At 37.3% G+C, this 21,957-nt stretch overlaps 1 protein-coding gene across 1 annotated transcript; it reads left to right on the forward strand.

Annotated features, from left to right (window-relative positions):
* The first annotated feature begins 16,210 nt into the window (after positions 1-16,210).
* Positions 16,211-18,047, forward strand: LOC107875070 (low affinity inorganic phosphate transporter 4). The gene has a single exon (XM_016721709.2). The coding sequence runs from the start codon at positions 16,244-16,246 to the stop codon at positions 17,837-17,839; it is 1,596 nt and encodes a 531-aa protein (XP_016577195.2). The 5' UTR covers positions 16,211-16,243; the 3' UTR covers positions 17,840-18,047.
* The last annotated feature ends 3,910 nt before the right edge of the window (positions 18,048-21,957 follow it).

The following is a 21,957-nucleotide window of genomic DNA, read 5'->3' on the forward strand; positions in this document are numbered from 1 at the left end:
GAGGTAGAGGTGCACCACCAGCTGGTAGGGGAGGTGGTAGAAGCGTGACTCAGCCGATAGATGACAGAGCTCGTTGTTATGCCTTTCTAAGGAAGCCCGAGGCAGAGCCTTCTGATGCAGTCACTACAGGTATTGTCTCTGTTTGTCATCGACCTGTTTCAGTATTATTTAATCCTGGTTCTACTTTCTCCTATGTATCTTCATACTTCGCTTCCAACTTTGATATGAGTTATGAGTCTATGGCTATGCCTATTCGTGTTTCTACTCTAGTAGGTGATTCCTTAGCGTTCATCTAACTGACATACCCCGATTATAAACTGAGTTGGGGTCCAACCTGTGACCACAGTTGGAAGGATGTTAGCACCTTTCCAAGGGATACTAATAATGGCTATGAGTTAACCCTCTCTGACAGGAAGCTTTTTCGTCAACCCTCGCTGGCAGAAAAAATCGTACGAGATGTAACAACCCTAGACTGGCAGAAAGACATCTCAACATATGTTGGCTACGTAGTTCTGTAACGCATGGGACTGCTACTAAGGGTCAAACCCTTTACTGACAGGAATGCCCCTTCCTTGGGTTCGCTCGGTGCTGATTCTTACTCCCAATTGAATAGATATTGAATTGATTTCTAGACTGTACTAGGCTTGGCTGAACTGTTATTGATCGTGTTGTCTATCTAAACTGGACTGAGTTCACTGAGTTCTGATAACTGACTGAATACACTAAGTTCTATTATCTGACTGCGTACCACTGTAAGTGACATCACTGACACTATTCTAAAATTACTGTAAATCTAGGTAAACAGCTAGATTGTCGGGTATTAAATACCTCAAGGACTCGATTGCGTAAATTGTAAAATATAGCACAATCTTGAAAGCATGATTGCTAAACACTTTGTCACAATTCATTCATTGAGGCATTTTAGCAAACACTTGCATGTCATGAACTTGTATACATGCTAACATGATATGATTTCATTACTCAACTCACATGAATAATTCATCAAACACTTGGGGAGCATAATTTATACACATGACTATACTACAACATGCAAGCACCATGATCAAAATCCCAAACTCACAAATTTAAGGGCTTTTAACGTGAAACCATATAACAACACACAGAGCTATTTATTTTTCAAGAAACTTGCAATAAATCGTGGATTATAAACCCAACTACATCATAATCATGAATACAATTAAATTTAACATTAACTTCGTGAAAGAAATCAACTTGTAATCTGAAAAGGGTTCTTGAACTCCAAGGGTGGAAGGAAACCCTTAGATGAACATCTAACATACTTGATTTTAATTCTTTGAAAGTTATGGTGAGTTTCTTAAGACTTGGATCTTGAATTTGATGGCTTAGGGTTTGTTCTTGAGAGGATTTGAGAGAAAGTGAGTGTATTTTTGCTTATTGAGGGCTGAATTTTGTATTTTTGGGGCTGATTTAGGATGCAAAAATGACCCAAATACCCCTCTAGACGTAGAGTTTTAATGACTGAAAACATGCCCAGTGATGTGGGGAGCGACACGCCGCATCGTTGGCATCAACGCAATGACCAACACGTCGCGTCGATTTCGTGTTGGTTCACTGGAATTGCACTAAGAACTGAGTGAAATTATCCGTCAACGCAATGGGTGATGCGACACATCGAGATCGCATCGACCCACTATTTTGGTCACCTGAATATGATTTAAACGAGGTCTAAAAATTTCAAAACTCACCCGGAGTGACCTACTGACACACCTGATCATGATTCAATCCAAGGATCAATGTTTTAAGGTCATAAAGGTCATAAAATAGGATCGCCAACTTATGAAGGCTAAAATAATTCTAAGTATAAATACTTAGCTGAAATTTTTAAGTTCAGGACCTCTTTTCAAGCTTTAACAGACAAAGTTAAGCTTAGGAAATTTGCGGGGTCTTATAATATCTCCCTCTTGGGAACATTTTTCCTCGAATGAGACAGACTAAGCTAAGAATATTGATAGACTGAATTTATATATATTGAACATGCACAACTGAAGCATGATTACTTAACTGAAAGTACTAATATACTGAGTTATCATACTGACATACATAACTGAAGCATAACTGAGTTCTGAAAACATGACACATGACTGAGCTATTTCATGATGGTATGCATGATATGAGAATGCTATGCAACTAAACTTGGTCTGCATATGTGCTTCTGCTTCCCAACTAGCTCCCTCAATGGACTGATTCCACCACAGAACTTTAACTAGAGGAACCTCTTTGTTCTTTAGTCTGCAAACCTGAAAATTGAGAATTTTGACTAGGATTTCCTCATAAGAGAGGCTGTTCCAGACATTAATGCCCTCTATCGGGACTACAACTGCTGGGTTACCTATGCACTTCTTTATCAAGGAGACATGAAACACTGGGTGCACTAAAGCTAAGTCTGAAGGCAACTCAAGCTCATAAGCTATATTTCTGAAACGGATAAGAATTCGGTAAGGACTAACATATTGGGGACTGAGTTTCTCTTTCTTGACAAACCTCTTCACTTCTTTCATAGGAAAGATTTGTAAATACACATAGTCACCAATCTCAAACTCGAGATCCTTTCTCCGCACATCTGCGTACAATTTTTGTTGGCTCTGAGTTGTCTTAAGCCTTTCCCTGATCAACTGAACTTTTTCTAAGGCATCAAATACCAAGTCAGGCCCTACCGTTGCGGCCTCACCCACTTCAAACCAACCAATGAGAGATCTACATCTCCTCCTATAGAGCGTCTCAAATGGAGCCATCTGAATACTGGAATGATAACTGTTATTAGATGCGAACTCAATCCAGGGCAAGTGGTCATCCTAACTATCCTTAAAGTCAATGGCACACACCCTTAACATATCTTTCAAAGTATGAATGGTCCTTTCTGCTTGACCATCTGTCTGAGGGTGAAAGGCTGTACAGACATGAACTTAGGTACCAAGACCCTTTTGGAAGGCTTTCCAAAAATAAGAGGTAAACGGAGTACCTCTATCTGAAATAATAGATATTGGGACTCCGTGTAACCTAACCAACTCTCTGACATAGAGTTTGGCGTAGTCCTCGGCTGAATAAGAGGTATGAACTGGTAAGAAGTGGGCTAATTTGGTTATTTTGTCTACAATAACCCAAATAGAATAGTGTTGACGACGAGTACGAGGCAAACCCATCACAAAGACCATGTTTACTTCCTCCCACTTCTACGTGGTAATACTAAACTCTTGTATGAAACCATTAGGTTTCTGGTGCTTAATCTTAACCTGCTGACATATAGAGCACTTAGCCACAAACTCTGTAATGTCTCTCTTCACCCCACTCCACCAATAGACCTCCTACAAATTGTAGTAAATCTTAGTAGCCCCTGGATAAATAGAGTAACATGCATTATTCCCTTCTGTAAGAATTCATTGCCTCAAGTTATCTACACCTGACACATATAACAGACCCTGTCAATGCAATACACCATCTCTCCCTTGGGAGAAAACCTCTACTTTCTGATCTCTGACTGACTCTTTAAACTTGACTAGACTGGGATCTCTGTCCTTCTTTTCCTTCACTTCGGAAACCAGAGATAATTCTGAACTATTCTGCCCCCACATACCACCCTCTGGTGAATCGACTAAGCGAACACCTAGTCGTGTAAGCTGATGAACTTCCTAAACTAATTTCTTCTTACCATCCTTCATGTGAGCAACACTACCCACAGACATTCTACTGAGAGCATCAGCCACTACATTGGCCTTGCCCGAGTGATACAGGATGCTTATGTCGTAGTCTTTCAATAACTCTAACCATCTTCTCTGACGTAGGTTCCGATGTTTTTGAGAAAACATATACTGCAAGCTCTTGTGGTCTGTGAACACATCTACATGTACCCTATATAAATAATGCCTTCAAATTTTAAGGCAAATACAACAGCTACTAACTCAAGGTCATGAGTGAGGTAATTCCTTTTATGGGGCTTAAGTTGTCTAGAGGCATAGGTTATGACCTTACCTCTTTGCATCAAAACACACCCCAAAACCACTTTGGAAGCATCATAATTTACCACAAACCTGTCTGAGCTATCTGGTAAAGTCAAAATTAGGGTTGTAGTGAGTCGAGTCTTTAACTCCTAAAAACTCTTCTCACAAGAATCTGACCACTGTAACTTGACCTTTTTCTGGGTCAATCTGGATATGGGGGATGCAATGGATGAAAATCTTTTAATATATCATCGGTAATAACCAGCCAAACCCAAGAAACTCCTGATATCTGACGGAGGGATGGGTTTGGTCTAATTTCTCACTGTTTCAATCTCTTGGGATCAACTCTAATGCCATCACTAGAAACTATATGACCAAGGAAAGCTACTAACCTTAGCCAAAATTCATACTTACTAAATTTGGCGAACAACTAGTGGGTTCTGAGAGTTTGTAATACTATTCTGAGATGGTCTGCATGATCATGTCAGTGCGGGAGTAGGCAAGAATATCATCAATAAAGACTATGACGAACATGCCTAAGTACTACTTGAACAGGCAGTTCATCAAGTCCATGAAGGCTGCTAGAGCATTAGTAAGACCAAATGACATGACTAGGAATTTGAAGTGACCATATCGAGTTCTGAAAGTTGTCTTCAAAATGTCATATTCTCTGACTCTGAGCTGATGATAGCCTGATCTGAGGTCTATCTTAGAAAAGTAGTTGGCACCCTGAAATTGGTCAAATAAGTCATCAATTTTGGGAAGTGGATACTTGTTCTTGACTGTGACTTTATTTAGCTAATGGTAGTATATACATATTTTAAGAGAACCGTCTTTCTTACGCACAAATAGAACTGGTGCACCCTAAGGGGATACACTAGTCCTGATGAATCCCTTATCTAGGAGATCGTTCAACTATTCTTTTAACTCTTTGAGTTCTGTTGGGGCCATTCTGTATGGCAGGATAGAGATAGGCTGAGTATCTAAAAGAAGGTTTATTCTGAAGTTAATTTCTTGCTTGGAAGGGACTTCTGGAAGATCTTCGGGAAACATATCTGGGAATTCACATGCTACTGGAACTGACTTAAGATTAGGGGTATCTGAACTAGAGTCTTTAACTCGAACAAAATGATAAACACACCCCTTAGATATCATTTTCCTCACCCTAAGGTAGGAAATAAGCTGACCCCTAAGTGCTGAAGTACTACCCCTCCACTCAAGGATAGGTTTATTCAGAAAGTAAAAATGGACAACTTTGTTTCTGTAATCAATTGAAGCATAGCATGAACGAAGCCAATCCATACCGAGAATGACATCAAAATCGGTCATCTCTAATTCTACTAAGTCTGCTAAAGCGACTTTCTGAGATAACATAATCGGACAGTTCTTGTATACCCATTGGGCTATGATAGATTTACCCACTGGGTAGAGACTGAGAAGGGCTCTACTAGAATTTGGGACTGACTCCGAAGTCAACAGCTATATAAGAAGTTATAAAGGACAAAGAAGCTCCTAGATCTAGCAAATCATAAATATGCAAATTATAAACTTGTAACATACCAGTGACTATATAAGGAGAACTTTCCTGATCCTATCGGGACTGAAGTGCATAAAGCCTATTTGGGTGTAGCCCACTGGTGGCACTGGAAGCGACACCCTGCTGATTCGAGCGATCGGACTGAGCTGAAGGATAATTATACTGACTCTACAAACCCACCTGAGGACACTCTCTGACCCTGTGGCCTGGCTTACCACATCCAAAACATACATCATAGCTAGCCCTACAGATATCCTGGTGGTTTTTGCCATATTTATGGCAAAGGGGATTTGTTCGGGCACTACTAACACTACCCTAAGGTTTAGGGCCTGGTGCCCTATCTTTATTACCATCTCTGAATTTTAGCACTGGAGCACTGGCTGAGGACGGAGCTGGAATTGAAGATTTCGGGTGAAACTGAGAATGATTTCCACCCTCTGACTTAGGCTGAGTAAAGTTGAAGCTACCTGTTCTAGCTCTCTTATTTTCCTTTTCCTTCTCCTTATTCTTAACCTCCTCTATCTGTTGAGCATAGACCATGATCCTGGATATATCCATCTCATTAATCAACATTGCGGTCCTATACTTCTTGACCACACTATTAAACACCCCAGATACAAACTTACTTATCTTAGATCTGTTATTTGCTACAACATGAGTGGCTAACTGAGTAAACTTGAGAGAATACTCTTTTACTGTCATATTGCCCTACTTCAGATTAATAAAGTCCAAAACCTTCACTTCCCTCAACTCCAGTGGGAAGAACCTATCCAGAAAAGCAGTGGCAAACTCCTCCCATTCTACGGGCCCTGCATCTACGGCCCTCTCTACCTTCCACGGCTTGAACCATGAGTGAGCCACATCCTGCAACTGATATACGGCCAATTCAACACTCTCACTAGCAGTCACCCCCATAATATTTATAATTTTTTGCACCTGATCAACGAATTCCCATGGATCTTTATCTGACTTAGACCCAGTAAAGGCTGGAGAGTTCATTCGAGTGAAGTACCAAATTTTAGCTACAGTAGTGTTGGCCACTGGTTTGGCTGGAACGGAAGCTGGGCGTTCATTCTAAGCTGCCACAAAATGAGCTAGAGTGGTGAAAGCTGCTCTGAGTTCTGCATGGGAAACATACTCGTCCAGAGGATCTGGCTGGACAGGCGGAGGCACTGGCTGATTTCCTATTCTCCTTTTGTTGTTCTTTTTGGGAGGCATATTCTATAAACAGAAGTAAGAAAGGGATTAGACTGAGAGTTTAACTTAAGCTCACACTCCTACAAGAAGGAAATTTTTTCCTAAAATGCCTCATAGCCTCTTGTCCATAAGTGTGGCATGCTACACACCCATGCACAAGACTCTACTAGACTTGACTTTTAGACTTCCTAGGATACTGTTGAACCTTAAGCTCAAATAAAAAGTTTGTAATGCTCCGAGTCTGCACCCCGGACATCACACGGTGCTCATAATCCCGAAAGACCACAAGTTAACCCATGTATGGTACCTGCTACAATCACTGAATAATAATATTATATAATATAAAAATTAGGCAGAAAATTTCCATAAGGTTCAAACTGAATCAACTGTTGAATAATGAAAATCAATACTGTAAACTGAACATCCATCTGAAATACTCTAGACTGAAAAGCCTCTAACTGAACTGTCTGAAAGTAAAGTGATTAGGACAAGCCCCCAACTAACTCCAGCTACTAAAGTAATGATAAACCAAAATAACACTCTGTCCTCAAACTATGAGGACTCAAATTAAATTTGTTGATGATGATATGGGCTACTAAGTACAATCAAGAGCCCGTGCATCTGAATCTATGATATAGGATATCATAGCGCAAAAGAAAGGTATACGTCATTACTTTGAATATACTGGTATGCTAGGTGAGGTAAGGCTGAATGCATGGGTTCTTATGCATGAACAATAACTGACTAAATGGCATAAACATAACTGAATGAGAGTACATGTATATCTAAAACTGCTGTAAATACTAATTATGCAATGCTATGCATATAACTACGTATCTATAACTGAAATTTCATTAACACTGGATAATAAGTTCTAAAAACTGAATGACTGATATCTGAGTTTACTGATACTATATTACAATTAGCTAAGTGACTATTTCTGATAGTCCTGATTCTGTAGAACGGAACTGAGTTCTATACTGAGTTGGGTGACTGTTTCTGACAGTTCTAATTCTGAAACTGAACTAAGATTTTATACTGAGTCTGAAATTAAAACTAAAACTGTAAGAGTGTTCATCTAACCGACATACCCTGATTATGAACTGAGTTAGGGTCCAACTTGTAACCCTAGTTAGAAGGTTGTTATCACCTTACCAAGGGATACTAACAATGACTATGAGTTAACCCTCTCTGACAGAAAGCTCTTTCATCAACCCTTGCTGGCAGAAAAACTCGTACAAGATGTATCAACCCTAGACTGGCAGGAAGACATCTCAACCTACGCTGGCTACATAGTTATATGATGCAGGGACTGCTACTAAGGTTCAAACCCTTTACTGACAGAAATGCCCCCATCCCTGGGTTCGCTCGATGCTGATTCCTACTCCCAACCGAATGGACACTGAACTAATTTCTATACTATACTAGGCTTAACTGAACTGTTACTGATCATGTTGTCTATCTGAACTGGATTGATTTCGTTGAGTTTTGATAACTGATTGAATACATTGAGTTCTGTTAACTGGCTGAATACACTAAGTTCTATTATCTGACTGCGTACTACTATATGTGACATCACTGAGACTTCTGAAAATCCTGTAAATCTAGGTGAACAGCTAGATTGTTGGGTATTAAATACCCCTAGGACTCGATTGCGTAAACTGTAAAACATAGCACAATCTTGAAAGCATGATAGCTAGACACTTTGTCATAATTCATGCATTGAGGCATTTTAGCAAACATTTGCATGGAATGAACTTGTATACATGCTACATGATATGGTTTCATTACTCAACTCACATAAACAATTCATCAAACACTTGGGGAGCATAATTTATGCACATGATTATACTACAACATGCAAGCACCATGATCAAAATCCCAAACTCACAAATTCAAGGGCTTTTAACATGAAATCATATAACAACACACACATGCTATTTATTTCTCAAGAAACTTGCAATTAATCATGGATTATAAACCCAACTACATCATAATCATGAATACAATCAAATTCAACATGAACTTCATGAAAAGGGTTCTTAAACTCCAAGGGTGGAAGGAAACCCTTGGATGAACACCTAACATACTTGATTGTTAATTCTTTGAAAGTTATGGTGAGTTTCTTGAGACTTGGATCTTGAATTTGATGGCTTAGGGTTTGTTCTTGAGAGGATTTGAGAGAAAGTGAGTGTATTTTTGCTTATTGAGGGCTGAATTTTGTGTTTTTAGGGCTGATTTAGGATGGAAAAATGACCCAAATACCCCTCTAGACGTAGAGTTTTAATGACTGAAAACATGCCCAGTGACGTGGGGAGCGACAATCCGCATCATTGGCATCAACACGATGACCAATGCGATGCGTCGAGTTTGCATTGATTCACTGGAATTGCACTGAGAACTGGGAGAAATTATCCATCGATGTGATGGGTAACGCGATGCATTGAGATCGCATTGATCCACTATTTTGGTCATATGAATATGATTCAAACGAGGTCCAAAAAATCTGAAACTCACTAGGAGTGACCTATTGACACACCTGATCATGATTCAATTCAAGGATCGACATTTTAAGGTCATAAGGGTCGTAAAATAAGATCGCCAACTTACGAAGGCAAAAATAATTCTAAATATAAACACTTGCTGAAATTTTTAAGTCTGGGACCTCATTTCAAGTTTTAACGGACAGAGTTAAGCTTAGGATTTTGTGGGATCTTACAGCTGAGTACATGTAGTTTTGTACTCACTCTTGCTTTTTCTGCACCCTACGTGCAGGTACAGATCCGACGACCTTCGGATATTGCTCCCTGTGATTCCTTCTTTGCTAGCATCATTGGAGATTCGAGGTAGTTGCTACTGGTTTTAGAGACTACTAAAATATCCTTCAGCTTTATCCTTATGCTTTTTTTTGCATTTTGAAAGACTCAAACTTTCTTTTGGTTCTGTATTTAGTAGCTTGTATTAGTGACTTCCAGACCTGAATTATCTATGAATTGATATTAGAAGTCTATCAATCTACTTATGAGATTATTCTGGATTGTATATATTCTTCTTTCTTCCGCTTCTATGAGTTTAAGATATTGTTCTTGGAATTGGGTGTTTGGATTACCTATCACGGAGGATGGAATAGGTGCCATCATGTTCCCAAATTTGGGTAGTGACACCCAGTGTACCCGAGCTCATTTCGACTTATTGATCAAAAAGTTGAAAAATTAAAAATATGAGTGTGGGATCCACATTTGATTGAAACCTCAAATGGAAAATTCGACTTTGCCAGTAGATCCAAAATATCAATTTTAGGGTGCTAGCATATTTTATATAATTTTACAGCTTTTAAATCTCATCTCAATCCTCGATTTAAAAAATTATGGTTTCAGGTTTCGGGGGTCAGCTTTTTGAAAATGATATTTTTGAAAATCTGATATCGCCATCGCATTCGAAACATCGAATTTAGTATGGTTGCATAGTTTGTTTGCATGTATCAAACTCCGAACGAATTTCAGGCACCCCGTCGAAATCCAAATTAGACGTTAAAAAAAATACAGCATTTTTGTACAGTTTTTCTGCATTATATATAGCAGTTTTGGGCTTATTTTGCTCATTTTTCATCTTGTCAATTGAGATTTAAACCCTAAAATAGTGGAAAGCTTAAAATGAAGCTTGTGGGAGCTTGGATAGATATATTAACATCTATTTCTTGATTTTATTACGAAATTAAGGTAAGAATTCACTCTTTTCTTAGTAATTTCTTGATTAATTTTTCAAAACCCCAAAAATCTTAGGGCTTGATTTTAAACCCCAATTTCACTCATTTTCACTTGAATAATATTTTTATCTTATAATTACTAGCTTTTTATCAATTTAACCCTTAAAACAACTCCGATTCTTAATTTTAACCCGCATTTCAAAGATTTTACCCGGTAAAGCTCAAAAATAATTTTTCTTCAATTTGAACCTCACTTTTTACTTGATTTGAATTGGGTTTTCAGTTGTAGGTTCCTAAAAAAATGGAAAACACGTTTTTGAAGTAAAGTTTTGATTTTGCCCTTCTTTTTTGGAAACCGTTCTGGGAGTTCATTTTGACCTCGAACTTAAAGTAGTCAATATGGGTGTCGTTTGTTTTATTTTGATGCGTATATTTCATATTTGATTTTTTTAGTAGAGTTCGAGATTATTCGCAAAATGTAAGGTCGTGGGTTCGAATGTAGCGGATCGATTTCGGCTTTTGAGGTAGGTTATGGCTTAACTCTTTCAGAATGGGTTGGGTAGTAAATGATGATACAAAATGCATGTTAAGGGTGGGAACTAATCATGAAATATGGCTATCTATGTGTTGTGCCTGTGTGGGGTCCTATATGTGATATAATTATCGAAATTGAGATATTATGTGATATGTGTGACCATGTGGAGTACTATGTGATATTGATAGCCTTGAATACATGTGAATAATTTTATTGTGTTGTTAAAACGCTTAATGTGGTATCATTGGTATATTATGATTATATTCATACTTTATTGGCATATGAGACATGTGAAAATTCATGGATGAAACAAAAATAATGAGCGGATATTGGCTCATATTGTTGTGGAAATGTATAATCGTGGTTGGTTGTGGAAATACTCATTGTAATTGGTTGTGAGCATTACATCTTCATATCATACTCATTCATGAAATTTTGGTACCACCATGGCAGCATCTGAGAAACACTGGCAACACTTGATAACACCTTTCTGAGGTATGTGTCGAAAAGAAGATATGATATATGTGGATTGTATACGGGTTGATGAACCCGCCATGGGTTCTGCGTTGGGAGGTTTGCCTCCGTAGGTGTATACGAAAATTGTGCGACGATCCTGGAGGTTGTGCGACGACCTTGTGCATCATCATCATCATCATATACATTGCACTTATAGTATTGTGTTTATATTATGTTGTATTGCCATATTAACTTGCCATTTATGTAATTGCCTTATCTTTTTTACTTGTATTTGATGATCTTGTATATGCATGTTCCCTCTTGTTCTACTTATATCTGATATAATGCATACTTGTGTTATATCTTTTTATGATGTTGTAATATATGTGATATATTAGAAATGTTAGTGTAAGTGGTGTGGGCTACCGTTGTGGGACATTTTCTGATTGCAGGTGACATGCCCTTAGTGTAATTGCTTGGTCGGCCTATGATACCTACTGAGTACAAGTGGATCGTACTCATGCCTACTGCGCCCTTTCGGTGTAAGTCCTAGCTCGAGTGTGCCTCAGCTTATTTGACTCGAGTGATTGTTGGACCTTCCAAGGTAGAGGTTGGACATTCATGCGTCCGATGTTCACCTCTATCTTTCTATAGTAATTATGTCTTTATTAGTATTCGAAGACATCTATTATTCTTTTGTGGTTAGTTTTTTGATGTATTTGACTCCTAGATTGTATTAGTAGTTCTTACACTATTGACACCTGTTTTTGGACATGATTGATATTTTGAATAAGTTTTGTACGCATTGTTATGTTACTTATATGGTTCGACTTCATTCTAGAAGCCTTACCTTGGGATATTTCTTTCTTTTTCTCGTTTGTATCAGTTTAGGTGATAGGCTTACTTGTCAAGGTACGCCGCGACAAGTGTCATCATGACCCTCATTTTTGGGTCGTGAAATGTCCCTAGATTTTCTCAAACCATGTCGGTCAGTTTTGTGAAATCGATGAGCCAAATTTCAGCGTTTGTGAGTGCGTCAATTTGGCATCAATTTTTTCCAATAAATCTTTAACAACCATCATAGTATTTTTTTTAAAGTTTAGTGCATTTTGATCATTTTTCTCTCTTCGTAGTTTTTATGGTATTTGTGATCTACGGATATAGATAACACGATTCTCGAGGTGGTCAGTTGTGAATTATGTAAAATTTTCATCTTGAAAGGCTTGAAAATTGATATGACTAATGTCGGTCAACGTTTGATAATATTAAGGTTGTAAAATTTCAACAGTTCTGTTAGCTTCATAATGTGATTTTCAGGTTAGTAGGATCTTTAGTTCAAGTTTCGAAGCACTCAAATGAATTTTGAGTTATTTCTTAGAAAGTTGAAGGTTTAAGACAAAGGGTTGACTTCAGTCAATACTCATTTAGAAAGATCTCTATTCGATGATCTGACCCTTCCATTATGTCAGAAATGTCATTTTTAGTTTAGTGGCATAGTTGCTTTCTAACAAATTTTGAAGGTTCGATCGAGGGTCTTTGTTAGAGTGTCGTTTGCTTGTTTTTGTTGGTGGTGGTACAATATGTTTCCTTCCCCGCATTTGCGATGCCCTTGTCTTAATCACAAATAAAGAAATCCTTTTATGTCGCAATCGTGAAGAAAGGACTCAGATGAATTCGTCGAGTCTAATTTTAGTCTATGCAAATGTGACTGAGTCATCACGATCGCAGTGGACTCAAGTCAGTCAACCTTGCAATTACAAGGTGGTGGCCGCGATCAGGAAGAATAATATCATTGGACAAAATTCAATTCTCCATTTTTTATCTAAAACCCAATAACTCGATTCTTGAAATTTGAAAACTCTATTTTGGGAGATTCAAAATATGTTTTCAAGGATTCTTCTTTGGATAAAATTCTTATACTATTTTTACACATTCTTCAATGATTTATTTATGATTCCTTCGACTGAAAATTTTTGAGTAAATTTAGGAAATCGTATTTTAATAATTTAAAGGTCGTTTTAACTCTATTTTCTATAAAATTTCATATCTGACTTCCTTAAGTTATGAGTGACATGATTTTCAAATAAAATTTCAGTTTTACCCTCGTAGGCTCGGCATTGATGTTTGAATTGACTTTTTGAACCGGAATTTAAGTATAATTATATGAGTGTGTGTGATTTCATTTTCTTATGTAGAGTACATGTTTGATCAGATTGGGCTCATTCTGAGGCTCTTCGGAAGATTAAAATTTTCGTTTGACTTTTGCACTTACTTTAAGGCAAGGCAAGACTTTTTTCTGACTCATTTTCAAAGTGTGTATGTGTTAGTTGCTTGTATTAAGAGTAATGAAAATATGAGGATCCTTTATAGATGAGATAACGAGCATTTATGCACGTATCAGTATATCATGAAAGGGGTTAAAGCAATTAATTGACTGCTTGAATAGAGTTTCTGAGATTTTGACTTATATGATATGTTTAATTGATAATTGAGTTCATAGTGCCTTTATTTCACTTATTAACATTCTGGGAGTATGAGAATCTGATCAGCTATTAGTGTTGATAACTTGTGAAGTGAAAAGCTTATTTTCCACTGCCCCTTTCGGGACACGCAAACATAGCAGGGGATATAGTACACGCTGAGGTAGAGGTCGGGTAAAGGTAAGTTTCCCACAACATTTAACTTTTCATATCAAATTTATAAGGAAAACTTCAAAATAGAGTGATTACCTGCTGTATCTTTATTGGGAAAAACTAACTAATACACGTGGGCATGCAAAGTGGGCACATCGCATTAGGATAGAGCTCGCCGATGACATGCCATAGAGGATTGAGGGGAAGTATATATAAAGATTTTATTGATCGAGTATCTGGATTAGGGATGTCAATGGGGCGGTATGGATGTGGTGTGGTGCGGGTTTTAAGCTATATGGGGCGGTGCAGGTTTTAAGTTATGTGGTGTTGTGCAGGTGTGGGGCGGGTTAAAGTAATTTTTTTTTTAAATGGTGCTGTGTGGTGCGGGTTGCGGGTATATGCAGATTTAAATTAAAAAAAACTAAAAATTAGTTTTGTTCTCGTGAATACAACTAAAATTATATGTATTCTTTATTTAAAGTTTTATGATACTTAAAACGACATGTGTAACACTACAAATAAAGTGTTTAACATCTCTATTCATTTTAATAAAAATATGATATTTGATCATTACTTTTACACGTTATACTTTTTGACAATTTTTTAGTGAAAAATGATATAATAGAAATTAGTTATTATTTTCTAGTTGTAGATTTGAAAATATTATGATTTTCAATGGAGTTACAAATTTTTCAAAAAAAAGAAAAAAATAAAAACATGGGGCGGGACGGGCGGTTATGCACGGGTATGAATGTGGGGCGAATTTATGCGGGTTTAAAGATGATGCAGTGTGGTTTTAAAACTTGTGGGGTTTAGAAAAAACCCGCACCGCACCATTGCCATTCCTAATCTGAATTAGAGACTTAGCGATTAACTTGAACTCGTCTCATAACGGGATTTATCGGATGATTGTTATTTGGAGTAAAGTCAGACTTACCGAATTTATCGTGTTCCAAAGATAGAATAAAAGGATAAAAAGACAGATACATCAGATATATCCATACGAGATTTTGCGCGAAATACAGAGCACTATCAGCTGCCACACATAGGGTTTGTTTGGTAGAAGTGATAAGAAAAATAATCTCGAGATAAGTTTGGGATTAACTTTATCCCATGTTTGTTATAAGGTATTACTCAATCTTGAGACTGTTTTAAAATAATGGAATTATTAACCCATGAGAAGGGAAGGATAAAATAGTCTCATGGGATATCTCACCTCATGAAATATCCTTACTTATCCCGTCGACTGGACCAAACGACCCCATAATGGTATACCCAGGTGATTCTATTGACGGATACTTATCCCATCCACTGAACCAAACGATCCCATAATGATATACCCAGGTGGCTCTATTGACTGATGTTTTAGCTTTGTTGCATATAAATAGTACTCGTAGCTTTTACCTGTTTTTTAAGGGGATCGACTATTTATAATACTAAACAATATACTGATATTCTTGTGCTCCAAGCTTTGTATTATACTTTTTCAATGCTCTTTACTAAGTCTAAGCGCTCAAACTACATACATAAAATTATCACTGAACCCGAAACCGGCCACATTTTACCAACGGCGAATCAAGCTGGAAGATCAAGCACATGAGCTTTATTGTTTCATTTAATTTACAGAGTTTCATTATTGTTTTTATTATGTTCATTTAATAACATATTTACTTGCTAAAATACAAATCATATCCTTGACCTCATAACAAATTCAACTGTACTTTTCCCGAATTAAATTTCACGTTGTTAGAAAGTTCTTTTACATAGTCAAGAATCTATGTCTTAGACCCAAACTTAACACTGACATAATATGTGTACACCTTTACCTGAAAGGGAAATATAAGTTGAACCTCGCGAATATAGTGGTCGTTAATCAAGACCAATTAATTAGCAATTATGCTTTGGCGCATCCTGTCTGATAGCCGAATAAATTTAATCTACTGTAAGGCATAAGCGTCGCAGCACCTGCTTGTTTCAATTTCTTGTGGTGGCGTTGAGTTGGAGGCATATTATTGATTTAAGCAAAGAAAGAACAAGGATATTCTCCAATAGTTATCAGGGAATTTCTTGTTCTAGATACAGAACCTAGGCTTAAACGTCAATTAATTAATTAATCACACAACTATGTATAAAAATACATAGAGCAATTTAGAGACAGGCAGACAGCAACCAATCTGATCAAACAAGAGAAAATAAAATAACATGACCTCAGACAATCTTGTAGTGCTCAATGCACTTGACACAGCACGTACCCAATGGTACCATGTCACCGCCGTTATCATTGCTGGAATGGGATTTTTCACAGATGCATATGATCTTTTCTGTATCAGCACTATCTCCAAACTTTTAGGCCGTTTGTATTACTACGATCCGACTGCCAATGCCCCTGGAAAATTGCCTCACGTAGCTAACAATTGGGTGATTGGAGTTGCTCTAGTTGGTACTCTATCTGGTCAGCTTGTTTTTGGTTGGCTGGGAGATAAACTTGGTAGGAAAAAAGTCTATGGACTCACTCTAATCCTCATGGTCATTTGTGCACTTTGCTCTGGCTTGTCCTTTGGGTATAGCGCGAAAGCTGTAATTGGGACACTTTGTTTCTTCAGATTCTGGCTGGGATTTGGAATTGGAGGAGATTATCCTCTTTCTGCTACAATCATGTCTGAATATGCTAATAAGTCAACTCGCGGGGCGTTTATTGCTGCAGTGTTTGCTATGCAAGGAGTTGGGATCATCTTTGCAGGGCTCGTTTCAATGATTATCTCCAAACTGTTCCTGATGAGTTATGAAGGTAAACCATTCAATAAGGATGAAGTTTTGTCCACGGAGCCCGAGGCAGATTATGTTTGGCGGATCGTGTTGATGCTCGGGGCTCTTCCGGCTCTTCTTACCTATTATTGGCGAATGAAGATGCCCGAAACAGGGCGATACACTGCTATTATTGAGGGCAATGCTAAACAAGCAGCGATTAACATGGGGAAGGTTCTTGACATTGAAATTCAAGCAGAAGGTGACAAATTGGCCCAATTCAAGGCTGCTAATGAATACCCTTTACTCTCCAATGAGTTTTTCCAACGCCACGGGTTTCATTTAATAGGTACAATGAGTACTTGGTTCTTGTTAGACATAGCCTTCTACAGTCAAAACCTCACACAAAAGGACATATTTCCAGTCATGGGACTCACTAGCAACGCCAAGAGCATTTCTGCTCTGAGAGAAATGTTTGAGACATCGCGTGCCATGTTCGTGATTGCCTTGCTAGGTACTTTCCCTGGTTACTGGTTCACAGTGTTCTTCATTGAAAAAATCGGCAGGTTTAGAATACAATTGATGGGATTCTTCATGATGTCCGTTTTCATGGCGATCATTGGAATCAAATATGATTACCTAAAGACTAACGAACACAAATGGACATTCGCAACTCTCTATGGTTTAACTTTCTTCTTTGCCAACTTTGGCCCCAATTCAACCACGTTCGTGCTCCCTGCGGAACTGTTTCCTACAAGGGTGAGATCCACCTGCCATGCATTGAGCGCGGCTTCTGGAAAGGCGGGGGCAATGATCAGTGCATTTGGGATACAACAATATACACAAGACGGGAATGTTCAAAAAATCAAGAAAGCCATGATACTGATGGCCGTCACAAATATGGTTGGATTTTGCTGCACATTCTTGGTGACAGAGACGAAAGGAAGATCACTGGAAGAAATTTCAGGGGAGGATGGAAGGCAGCACGAGACACAACTGAAGACTAGCAAACCTGTCTCCAGCCATCCGGACGATCACATGATATTACATTGACAAGTTTAATACATCACTTTGAGCAATACCTAATTTCATATGTAGGAAATGGGTCAATAAACGGGCTTGTCACGAGTCACTTCGTATTGTGCTTTCTATCTTGAATCCTCTCTATGAATAAGAGCTTTAACATGATAAATGACCTTATTACAACAGGTAAAATTACACTGATAGAAGCGTAAATAAGTTAAATTGGAGTTTTATTGAACTAGACCATCAGCATACTAGTACTTGGCCAGGATATTTTTCATTTTCTTTCTCCTTTCAGTGATAAATATGTTAGTAAATATGTATTCATTTTGTTTGAAGAAATGGATGCCTTTTACTTTATTTGTCAGTTTTTGCCTTAGAATTGTCGTGACCCAAAATCCCGACTCGTGATGACTCCTTTTCCTCAACCCGGTATGCGTATTAATTCTCCTCCTTCTCCCACTCTTTCTACTTCTTCTGCTCCTTTTTCTCCTCCTGCACCTTCTTTTCCTCCGCCTCCGCCTCCTTATCATGTGAAGAAAAACTAAAGAAGACCTTTTTGGAATAGCATTGATTTTCTAGGATGTCATATTTAGATAATTATTGTTATGATTCAGACAGATTAAGCAAACCACAAGTAAAAGAAAACAAGAACAACACATACAGATTTACGTGGAAACCCTTGCGGGAAAAAACTACAGGAAGAGTTCAAGGAATTTCACTGTGAAAGGAGAGGAGTATAATGTGGAGAATGACGTAATTACTGAATACCCAAAACAACCTACTAAATGCACTTATATAATACATGCATACAAATAAGTTCTAGGCCCAAAAGTATAAAGGTCCATACCATGGGACTTCGCCCCCCCCCCCCTCCCCCACCCTCCCATCAGGGTCAGTGGTGGCAGCATAGGGATCGGGCCGAAAGGGTCAATGGTGGACTTCGGGATCGGGGCCGGATCAACAAAATTCGGGTCACAACTCTAACAATTATCTTGAAGAATTGTCTGGATATTTTTAGAGTATTGTAGAGGATAAAGTTTGCTAGAATATTTTTATAGATGTATCTAGAAGAATTTCTAGAACTATCCATAGACTAGTATAAATCAGGATAGGTCTTGTATATTTGTAATAAATCAAAAACAAAATTTAAAAAAATCCAATTCAATAAGTCTTCTTCTATAACAAAACTTCTATTTACTAGTTTCCTCTTTTTAGTTGAATCTTCTGTAACGATCTTGGGCTAGCAGAAGGTCTCCCTAATTACACTTTTCTTCTGCTATTCCCTACATGGTATCAGAGCCAAAGTTATATATTGACTTGTGTTTATTTTAAGATCGAATTTGTGGTTGATTCCACTAGTTTGTGTGAATGAATTTAAACGGTCGTGTTAAGGGACTAAGAATAGAGTTGTTGAATCAGTCCAATTACAAGGTATAGAAAACATATATGGAATCATACCATGTGGGTGAGGATTTGTGGGATGTTGTTAACGAGAGTAACACAAGTCCTTCGGACGACACACCGAAGAATAATAGTGCATACAAGAAGTAGAAGAAAATTAATATGAAGGCAGAGTTCATTCTGAAAAGGTCCATCTCTTCCTATTTATTTGACCATATCATATGGTGTAAATCAGCTCATGAAATTTAGAGGACCCTAGATCAGTTATTCAATAAAAAGAATGAAGCCAGGCTACAAAATTGAAGAATGAATTGGCGAACACCACTCATGGTAATCTTTCTATTGCCGAGTACATTTTAAAGATTAAGAACTTATGTTCTAAGATTGTTTTATTGAATACGGACGAGGCTATCTCTGAAGCACGAATGAGAATAATTATCATTCGTGGTTTGAAATAAGAATGTATTTTCTTTGTGACATCAATTCAGGGATGGACTCAACAAACATCTTTGGAGGAATTTAAGAATTTATTATCATCACAGGAGTTACTAGCCAAACAATTGGCTGGTGAATTTGTCAAAGATAGAAAAGAAAATGCTCTTATAGCTGATAAAAGGAACGTTAAAAAAAGTAAGAGATATGTCTCACATTCAATTCTCAAGTGCTTTAAGCTCGCCTAAAAAAAAGGAAGAGACTTTTAATAATTTTACTAAGAAGCATCTCAGATGTTATCAGTGTGACAAATCAAGACATATAAGAAGATATTGTTGAGCCACAGAAAGCAACATAACTCATACTGAAAAAGTTGTTGAAGAAGAAGAAGGTTGGGAAAGATGCTTAGAAGCTTAGAGTCAAGCAATAAATGGCTTGGCTTCCATAAATTTGGAAAGAGATTGAATCGGATATAATATAATCCATTATGTGGAGAAGAAGGGCACTGATAAGAAGCAAGAAAATACTGAAGACGTTCAGACTGGAGAGGTGGTAGCTGGTATCGAGGAATTCAAAGAAACAGATCTTGAAATTGACTATAAAAGTCTGAACATGAAAGATATTGCAATAGAACCTGAGCTGGCAGTGTCTGAAACTATACATACCAGTGGTGACCTTTTCGAAGAAAACATTGAGGGAGATATAATGGATGTTGAAGTCTCTAATCAATCATCTATTATATCAAGGTCAATCATTGGTGTAGAAAAAATATCAGAGGTATATGAAGAAGCAAAAGATCAAATAAATGAAAAAGCTAACCCTGAAGTCTCAATTTTAGATGAGAGATAGATGGTGTGATTTTTTAAACCTCTAAAGTTTCTAGACAGTTTGCTGAGAAATTGGAAAAGAAAGTTGATGGTGAATCCTACTCTAGTTTTGAGGTTTTGAAGGATACTAATGGTAAGATCATCACCAACTCAGATGAAGAGACTGATATTGATAAAATTTTCTCATATCATAGAGTTGCATTGGAAGGAGAGGTAATACAAAAGTTAAACTTCTGAGTTTCTAACTTTCCATTCATAATTGTTTTTTCAAATAATATAGTTGTCAAGGAGCTAAGAGAAAGAGGGAGCCAAAAAAACTCAACAACATAAAATTTAGCAAGGTGATGATTCATATGGTTTTCAAAGGGCAAAGAGGACTATTGTCAAGCTATCTCGCTATAGAGATGATGATTTGGTCAAACGTATTCTTGCTTCTTTGTAGGACAAATCAATGATAGAAAAACTTCATTATTTGAAGAAGTTAGAGGAGTCGAGAATAAATGCAAGGATTTCCACTGATTCATGGTTCAAAGCTTCGCTTGAGTTCTTCCGCGACAAGCTTGGGACAGTTTTCGAAAAATCACTTTAAGGGTGAGGGTGAAGAAAAATTAAAGATGATTTTTTTGGAATAGCACAGATTTTCTAGAATGTCCTAGTATAGATATTTAGATAATTATCTTAAATAATTATCTAGATATTTTAGAGTATTGTAGAGAGTAAAATTTGCTAGAATATTCTTGTAGGTGTATCTAGAAGAATTCTAGAACCACCCATAGACTAGTATAAATAGGGATAGGTCATGTATATTTGTAATAAACCAAAAACAAAATAAAAAATAATCTGATTCAAGGTCTTCTTCCATGATAAAGTTTCTCTTTTTCTAGCTTCTTTTTCTTAGTAAATCTTTCGATCTTAGTTAACGATCTTGAGCTAGCAGAAGGTCTCCGTAATTATACTTTTCTTCTGCTATTTTCTACATCTCATACACCAACTCCTTCTCCTTCTCCTTCTTCCTTTTCTACTTTTCTATTGAATGTACACAAAAATCGTAAATTTCTTTCAAGTTTAATGAAAGATGGTAAAGTTATAAACTCAAGTAATACAAGATCAGGATCGATAGGGCCATAACTGATAATTTCTAAAGTGCTTTTTGAAGTCTAACCATTGGCTAGCACTCATCTCCTGTTTCTAAACATTTATGTCATATATCATTCCAAAATATCGGAGCGGGCAAAAGCCATTAAGCCATTAAAAACCTTACAAAATTTATACAAGTCGATTATTAATTTACATGTTCAGAATCAATAATTATAGAAATTTCCTATAGAAATTCTAAAACACCCGTCCAAACAAAATTGGTTCCATAAAATTTTCAATATCACAATCTTAGAAGATTCCTTGTCAACGCGACGTGTAAATCACGTGGTATATTATGAATATCATTGTATATCATACATACATTTTCATTGGTATACATGATATACA

The sequence above is a fragment of the Capsicum annuum genome, chromosome 6 (assembly GCF_002878395.1).
Source record: "Capsicum annuum cultivar UCD-10X-F1 chromosome 6, UCD10Xv1.1, whole genome shotgun sequence".
Taxonomy (NCBI): domain Eukaryota; kingdom Viridiplantae; phylum Streptophyta; class Magnoliopsida; order Solanales; family Solanaceae; genus Capsicum; species Capsicum annuum.